The following is an 8,992-nucleotide window of genomic DNA, read 5'->3' on the forward strand; positions in this document are numbered from 1 at the left end:
ATTAGTGTTAATAGGGGTTCTGACTCCGCTAAGACTGCGTTAGTCAGTATGTCTCAACTTTTTGATGAGGATGATACCTCAGTGGCTTCTAAAGGTGAATTGTCAGATTCTGATACTGTAGTGAACAATGCTGCAGATTCAGAAGAGATTAAATTCAGATTTAAGTTAGAACACCCCAGAGTAATTTATTTTTTATTAGGTGTTTTTTTTATTACCAATAGTGCTACAATGAACAATGTATATGCTGTTGTCTAATTTTGTTTTGTTGTTTTTTTCTCTCTCTCCTTTGTACAGTTTGGAAATGAAGTGGTAAAACTCTGTCAGTAAACTGTATGCTTCTGTGTGTGTGTGTGTCTATACAGACCCATGTCTGTCTGCTGGCATAAAAGGATAACAAAAACCAAAAGAGAAAAAAAAAATCAGACCCTGCTCAAACTAAAGAAACAAATTACAATTATATTTGTTGGGCAGCACATAATTAGTAAGGCAGGACCTCAAGTGATGATCCCTTTGCATGAGACAATTGCCAGATCCTCAAGGAATTAAAACCAGGATGCCTGAGCCACATCAGTTCTGCAGTTATGTTGAGTATTGTGCTGAGACAGCTATACCCCATGAACAGGGAAGTCTTTAGAAAGCTTGCTGAGCTGGATTGTAATTGAAAGTGGATGGCAAGTGAGGCCTTTCTTCAAGCTTGTCGTACTCCAGATGGAACTCCTTGATGAGTTCAGGGACGGGAATTGCTGTCACATGAAGTTTGGATACCACCCGCAGGTCTCTGAGTTCAGGAATTCATTGTTGGAGAAATCATCGCGCCCGGCCATCTGTAGCTGGGCCTGGTTCACCTTAGCTACTTTCCTCCAGTTAAGACAATCGAAGAAGTAATATGTACCCCTTTCATATGTGTTTGTTTTCATAGTTGGCTCCATTCCAGGCGCCCTTGTTATCCATGCTCGCTCTTCTTTATGGTATCTCCAGTCTCTGTTGAATAGCTCCACTGCTGCTAAAAGCTGTAAAACGTCGCCACCGTTCATGTAGTATAGATAGAATAGTAGGTCTTCTCCATATCGACCGAGTTTTATTGCAGCCAACTTATCCCTAATGTGAATATTTGTTAAGTATTCAGAAGGGACGTGGAAATCTATATCTTGTGGTCGACAAGGCGAAGATGCCCACGGTGATGCAAATTTTGGATAAAGATTTTCAGGGGAATTGAGATTGAGACCTAGCGTTGTCAAGTCACTTCCTAATGCAAGATGTACCATTCCTGGGTCTGTTTCCGCTGCCCTGATGAACGTTAACAAACCAATCATGCCAAACTGATCTGTCACCATGCCTTGAGGAATGTTTGTTACTCGGCCGTCAGGTAAAACCTGAATCCCTTTTTTCTGCTGGTTATTATTTTGCGTTGTGGAACTTTTGTCTCCTGGAAATTTGGGTCCATCTGTACTTGACGCAGTCTTTCCTGTTGTATTTAAATTAGATTTGTTGTCATCATTGCTTGACGTAGGATCTTTATAGCTGGAACCTGGCAATGCAGGAAAATCTTCGTTGTGTATAGATAAGTCCTGGGACTGCTCACTTGCTGGTTTTGTTACCATTCCAACATAAGGTGCCCTTCCTGCCAATGGGTTTATTAATGGAGTTGGGTTACCACTTCCTTCCCTTCTGTTTCTGTCCGCTAATGCTGGGAAATCTGAAAGGTCCAGTCCTGTCACATTTTCACTTCCATCTGTCCCATTGAAAATATTATTTGATAAGGAATTGTTCATTCCAAACGCCTGATTTCTGTTCATGCTAAACCCCGACATGCTGTTCACAGTAAAAGGCGAGCTTCTGTTAGGACTGCCTAACCCTGAACTGCTCATGCTGTTTGTTCTGCTGGGAATGCCAATGCTCTGACTGACCTGGGAGTGGTTCATCATATTCCTGGGATTCATCGGTAATATACCCCTGCTTGGAGATGGTGGTGTGTGTAGAGACATTGTTGGTACCCCTGTTGTCGGCGTTACATGGTTTGGTAACTGAGTGCCTTGTGATAAGCTGCGATTTAACTGAGGAGTATTGTTGCTCATGCCCCTCATTGGAAGGCCTAGTGCACTTTGTTGCCCGTATAAACTTGCCCCAAATTGGGACAACTGACCCGATGCGGATGGTGATGGAGATGCCAGCATATCTTTCTCCGGCCGATGTGGAAACATCGAAGACTGGCTATAATACATATTTTCATTGTGGTAATCGCTTTCGACCCCCTCTACAAACTTCTTTCTTGAAGCACCAAACATGCTTTATGTCACCGCATGAATTTTCTTGTCTTGCAGAAGCAAGATGGCTGTGTATCCAACACAGAGGATGATGGGTTGGTGACCTTTCCCCTTTGACCCTCCGTCGTGACTCCCTATCGCTCCTTCTCCTCCCTCCCTGACAACGGCAGCTGGTAACCAGGAAGCGGCGTGGTTCGGGCCTAGCGTAGAGAGTGGGGGGAGCGGCCTCCTCCTGCCGGGATACTGCTCCCTCCTCTCCCACCCCAGAGTATTTTTAAAGGAGGTTCTTGCTACTTTGGAAGAATCCGACTCATCTGTTGTGGAGAATCCAAAGAGGTCTAGTAAACTTAATAGGGTATATGATGAACCTTCATCTGTAGAAGTGTTTCCAGTTCCAGACCGTATGGCAGGTATAATAACTCAGGAATGGAGTAAACCAGGGATTCCTTTTTCCCCGTCCCCTGTGTTTAAAAAGATGTTTCCTGTTGCTGACTCTATTCGTGACTCATGGCGCACCATGTCCAAGGTAGAGGGAGTTATCTCTGCTCTTGCCAAGAGAACTACTATTCCTATTGAAGATAGTTGTGCTTTCAAGGATCCCATGGATAAGAAGATTGAGGCTTTTTTGAAGAAAATGTACATTCATCAGGGATTACAGTGGCAGTCTGTTGCTAGTATTGCTACAGTTGCGGGGCAGCATTTTATTGGTGCAATGATGTATCTAATCTAATCTTAGAAGAGACAATTATAGAGGAGATCCAAGACAGGATCAAGACTCTAAAGCTAGCCAAGACCTTTATTTGTGATGCCAATATGCAAGTTCTTAGGCTGGGAGCTAAGATTTCTGGTTTCACTGTTTTAGCTCGCAGAGCTCTGTGGTTAAAATCATGGTCTGCAGATGTCACATCCAAGTCCAAGCTTTTATCTTTGCCTTATAAGGATAAAACCTTGTTTGGTCCAGGTCTGGCTGAAATAATTTCTGAAATTACAGGTGAAAAGGGCTCTTTCCTACCTCAGGATAAAAAGAATAGACCTAAGGGTCGCCAGGATTCTAATTTTCGTTCCTTTGATAACTTTAAGGGACAAAAGTCTTCCTTCTCCTCTTCCAAATCAGAGCACTCCAAGTCTTCTTGGAGGTCCAATCAGCCTTGAAATAAAGGAAAGCAAGCCAAGAAACCTTCTGCTGATTCTAAATCAGCATGAAGGTACCGCCCCGATCCTGTATTGGATCAAGTTGGGGGTAGGCTCTCTTTTTTTTGGCAGTCTTGGATACGCAATGTTACAGATCCTTGGGCCGTAGACATAATGTCCCACGTTTACACATTAGGATTAAAATTTTGCCCTCCCAGGGGCAGATTCCACCTGTCAAGGTTATCTGCAGACCAGATAAAGGGAGAGGCCTTCTTAAATTGCGTAAAGGACCTATCTTCTTTGGGAGTTGTTGTTCCTAGGAACAGGGGCTAGGATTCTATTCAAATCTATTTGTAGTCCCCAAAAAGGACACCTTCTGTCCCATTCTAGACTTAAAGTGTCTCAACAAATTCCTCAGGGTTCCGTCCTTCAAAATGGAAACCATTCGTTCCATTCTTCCTTTGGTTCAAGAAGGTCAGTTCATGACAACCATAGATCTAAAGGACGCATATCTTCATGTTCGCATTCATAGGGATCATTACCAGTATCTGAAGTTTGCTTTTCTGGACAAACATTTCCAGTTTGTTGCCCTTCCTTTTGGCCCTGCTACAGCTTCCAGAATTTTCACCAAGGTTCTGGGGGCTCTACTGATAGTGGTTAGGTCTAAGGGCACTGCTGTGGCGCCTTATCTGGACGATATCTTAGTTCAAGCGCCATCTTTTCATCTGGTAAGATCTCATACAGAGATGTTGTTGTCTATTCTACGTTCCCACGGGTGGAAAGTGAATCTGGGAAAGAGTTCCCTTGTACCAGATACAAGGGTGTGTTTCTTAGGAACAATTATAGATTCCCTGTCCATGAAGTTTTTCTGACAGATGTCAGAAAATCCAAGCTTCATGCCTTTCTCTCCAGTCTGCTATTCGTCCGTTAGTGGCTCAGTGCATGGAGGTGATTGGTCTGATGGTTGCCTCCATGGACATCATTTCTTTTGCTCGGTTCCATCTGAGACCTCTGCAACTATGCATGCTCAGCCAATGGAACGGGGACCACTCTGATCTCTTGCAAAGGATCAACCTGGACTCTTTAACAAGAGTCTCTCTCTTGTGGATTTCTCAGGACCATCTGTCTCGGGACAAATGCTTCCTGAGGCCTTCCTGGGTGATTGCGACAACGGACGCCAGCCTGTTGGGCTAGGGAGCAGTTTGGGGTTCCTTAAAGGCACAGGGCCTGTGGACTCCGGAGGAGTCCTCTCTTCCAATAAACATCTTGGAGTTGAGAGCAATCTTCAATGCCTTGATAGCTTGGCCTCAACTAGCTTTGGTCCGGTTTATAAGATTCCAGTCAGACAACATTACCTCGGTGGCTTACATCCACCACCAGGAGGAACTCTGAGTTCCTTGGCAATGAAGTTGACTCGCATTCTCCAGTGGGCGGAGTCTCACGATTGCCATCTTTCTGCCATCCACATCCCAGGGGTGGACAACTGGGAGACGGACTTTTTGAGCAGAAAGGCTTTTCATCCCAGAGAGTGAGATCTCCACCCAGAGGTTTTCACAATGATAATGCTCAGATGAGGGGTTCCAAAATTGGATCTGATGACATCTCGTCAGAACACCAAACTTCCAAAGTACGGTTCAAGGTCAAGAGATACTCAAGCCGTTCTCTGGCGGTTCCTTGGAACTTTAATCTAGCGTACCTGTTTCCTCCGTTTGCTCTCCTTCCACTACTAATTGCTTGTATCAAGCAGGAGAGAGCGTCTATGATTCTAATAGCTCCTGCATGGCCTCACAGGATCTAGTTTGCGGATCTGGTGACAGTGTCATCTCTTACGCCTTGGAGGTTACCTTTGAGGAAGGACCTTCTGCTTCAGGGTCCCTTCATCCAAATCTGGATTCTCTGAAGCTGGCTGCTTGGAGATTGAACGTCTAGTTTTGGCTAGACATGGCTTCTCTGAGAAAGTCATAGATACTATGCTTCAGGCTCATAAGCCGGTTACTCGCAGAATTTACCATAAGGTATGGTGTAAATACCTTCATTGATGTGATTCAAAGGTTTTCTCTTGGAACAGAGTAAAGTTTCCTTAAATTTTGGCTTTTCTTCAGGAGGTCCTGGAGAAAGGTTTGTCAGTCCGTACTCTGAAGGGTCAGATTTCTGCAATGTCTTTTCTTTTGCACAAATGTCTGGCAGATTTGCCAGATGTTCAAGCTTTTGTTCAGGCCCTGGTCAGAATCAGGCCTGTGTTTAAACGTATTGCTTCTCCTTGGAGCCTTAATCTTGCTCTTAAAGTTTTGCAGCAGGCTCCTGTTTAAACCTATGCATTCTGTTGATATTAAATTACTTTCTTGGAAGGTTTTGTTTCTTATTGCCATTTCTTCTGCTCGTAGAGTCTCTGAACTTTCTGGTCTGCAGTGTGATTCCCCTTACCTTATTTTTCATGCTGATAAGGCGGTCCTCCGTACTAAGCTGAGTTTTCTCCCTAAGGTAGTGTCGGATCGCAATATTAATCAGGGAATTGTTGTTTCTTTTTTTTGTGTCCTAATCCTCCTTCTCAGAAGGAACGTCTTTTGCATAACTTGGATGTTGTGCGTGCTCTAAAATGTTATCTTCAAGCAACTAAAGAATTCCGGCAGACTTCTGCCATGTTTGATGTTTTCTCTGGTAAGCGTAGGGGTCAGAAGGCCACTTCTACCACTCTTTCTCTTTGGTTGAGAAGTGTCATCCGTTAAGTGTATGAGACAGCTGGACAATAGCCTCCTGAGAGAATTACAGCTCATTCCACTAGGGCTGTCTCCTCTTCCTGGGCTTTCAAAAATTAAACTTCTGTGGAGCAAATTTGCAAGGCGGCCACATGGTCCTCCATACATACTTTTTCCAAATTCTACAAATTTGATACTTTTGCCTCGGCTGAGGCTTCTTTTGGAAGAAAAGTTATTCAAGCGGTGGTGCCTTCGGTTTAGGTCTGCCTGTCTTGTTCTCCCTCCCTTTCATTTTCTGTCCTCTAGCTTGGGTATTGGTTCCCACTAGTAATTGGAATGAGTCGTGGACTCTCCATGCCATAGGAAATAAATCAAAATTTATGATAAATGTATTTATTTCCAGACATGGAGAGTCCACGACCCACCCTTGTTCTGAAATCAGATTACAGTTTTTTTTGTATAAACCTCAGGCACCTCTATACCCTTACCGTTTCCTTCGGCCAAATGACTGGGGGTTATGGGTAAGGGAAGTGACACTTAACAGCTCTGCTGGGGTGCTCTTTGCCTCCTCCTGCTGGCCAGGAGTGAATATCCTACTAGTAATTGGAATGAATCATGGACTCTCTATGCCTGGAAATAAATACATTTATCAGGTAAGCATACATTTTGTTTTTTAAGGACTTTTCAAGCTAGCGGAAGCAGTGATATTGGTTGGTAGTTTTCAGGAGAATTAGGGTTGAGAGAGGGTTTTTTGAGGATGGGGGTGACCTTTGCATGTTTGAAGGAAGATGGGAATGAACCGGTAGTAAGGGATAGGTTGAATATGTAAGAGCTGGAGTGAGGGTGGAAGACAGAGAAGGTATTAGATGTGAAGCGATTTGGTCAAGTGGGCAGGTAGGTAGTGAGGTGTGAGGACGACAATAAGGAACCCACTTCATTCTCAGCGGTTGGGGGGAGGGTGCAGAGAGTGGCAGAGGGGTTGAAATGGGGAGATGTAAGATTGTAGGCTTGTGTTGGGATGGTAAGTGTTTTATTGAAAAAGTAGTCTGTCAGGTCTTGAGCACTAAAGGCAGATTAAGGGGGTGGTGCCGGTGAGTAGAGGAGAGAGTTGAAAATGGAGAAGAGTCATTTAGGGTTTGAGGAGTGAGTAGATATACATACCCCCCAACTGTCCCAATTTTCGTGGGACAGTCCCGATTTAGGGGTCGCTCACGGGTAGCTTGCCATCTGTCCCGCATTGCTCCATGCATTTAAAAAAAATATTTATTTTTTTTATTTTTTATTATTCAATTGGACCCATACCCAGAAGCAACTGGCTTTTCTCTCCCAGGGTTAGATAACTTCTATATATTCTGTTCAAGGAAATGGTGTACATTTCCTTGAACATATAGAAGCCATTTATTATACCCTAATAAGAATTTGAAGAAACCGTGGGGTCTACAAAGTGATCCTCCTGGGGCCCTGGGTTAGTTACCCTGTGGAAAATGAATGGTGTGTGGGTTAAGCAGGAGGAAGAAGGCTGTATACCCTCTGACCACAGGTAATGGTGACCTCTAATCTCTGGTAGTGATGACACCTAACCCCTGGTGATAATACTAGCATGCCTTCAGTTTTATACCATGAGCAGTGCAAACACCAGGGTAACGAACAGTGGCAGCCTCAGACTGCCAGCTAATGTGCTTGCCAACCCCATACAATGAATTGCAGATACCCATATATGATGTAGTGTGTGTGTATCTGTATAAATGTGTGTGTATCTGCATGTATAAGTGTAAGCTATGTAGTGTGTATGTATCTGCATGTATAAGTGTAAGCTATGTACTGTGTGTGTGTGTGTATTTGCATGTATAAGTGTATGCTATGTAGTGTGTGTATCTGCATGTACAAGTGTAAGCTATGTAGTGTGTGTATCTGTATTTATAAGTGTGTGTGTGTATCTGCATGTATAAGTGTATGCTGTGTAGTGTGTGTTTATCTGCATGCATAAGTGTAAGCTATGTAGTTTGTGTGTGTATCTGCATGTATAAGTGTGTAAGCTATGTAGTGTGTGTATCTGTATGTATAAGAGTATGCTATGTAGTGTGTGTATCTGCATGTTTAAGTATATGCTATGTAGTGTGTGTATCTGAATGTATGTGTAAGCTATGTAGTGTGTGTGTATCTGCATGTATATGTGTAAGCTATGTAGTGTGTGTGTATCTGCATGTATAAGTGTAAGCTATGTAGTGTGTGTATCTGCATGTATAAGTGTAAGCTATGTCGTGTGTGTATCTGCATGTTTTAGTGTATGCTATTTAGTGTGTGTGTGTGTGCATCTGCATGTTTACGTGTATGTTATGTAGTGTGTGTATCTGCATGTATAAGTGTAAGCTATGTAGTGTGTGTGTATCTGCATGTATAACGGTAAGCTATGTAGTGTGTGTGTATCTGTATGTACAAGTGTGTGCTATGTAGTGTGTATCTGCATGTATAAGTGTATGCTGTGTAGTGTGTGTGTGTATATCCTGAATAAGTGTATGCTATGTAGTGTGTGTGTATAGCCCTGTATAAGTGTATGCTATGTATAGTGTGTGTGTGTATCTGCATGTGTAAGTGTAAGCTATATAGTGTGTGTTTCTGTGTATTTGAGTGTGTGTACATTTATATGTGTAGTTTATGTTACTGTGCATTTTTGCTGACTTTAAAGGCCAGAATCTAGCATATTAATGGGGAATGCAGAGAGCAGTTTATGAGAATCTATTATTAAATGTCCAATTAAGATAAAAATATTTAGCACTGTCTCTGTAAAGGCTAATTAAATACAGAGCTCACATAACTATACCAGTGGTTTGAGTTTGTGTTTGATTTGCTGCTTAACAGTATTAAAATGTTAAAATAAATTACTAATTTGGAATTTTATTT

At 42.8% G+C, this 8,992-nt stretch overlaps 1 protein-coding gene across 1 annotated transcript; it reads right to left on the reverse strand.

Annotated features, from left to right (window-relative positions):
- Positions 1 to 436: 436 nt before the first annotated feature.
- LOC128659494 (CCR4-NOT transcription complex subunit 2-like) lies at positions 437 to 2,448 on the reverse strand. The gene is made up of 2 exons (XM_053713109.1): positions 846 to 2,448; positions 437 to 717 (listed from the first exon to the last, which is right to left on the reverse strand). The coding sequence occupies exons 1-2, from the start codon at positions 2,283 to 2,285 to the stop codon at positions 631 to 633; spliced, it is 1,527 nt and encodes a 508-aa protein (XP_053569084.1). The 5' UTR covers positions 2,286 to 2,448; the 3' UTR covers positions 437 to 630.
- Between the last annotated feature and the right edge of the window lie 6,544 nt (positions 2,449 to 8,992).

The sequence above is a fragment of the Bombina bombina genome, chromosome 5 (genome assembly GCF_027579735.1).
Source record: "Bombina bombina isolate aBomBom1 chromosome 5, aBomBom1.pri, whole genome shotgun sequence".
NCBI classification, from domain to species: Eukaryota; Metazoa; Chordata; class Amphibia; order Anura; family Bombinatoridae; genus Bombina; species Bombina bombina.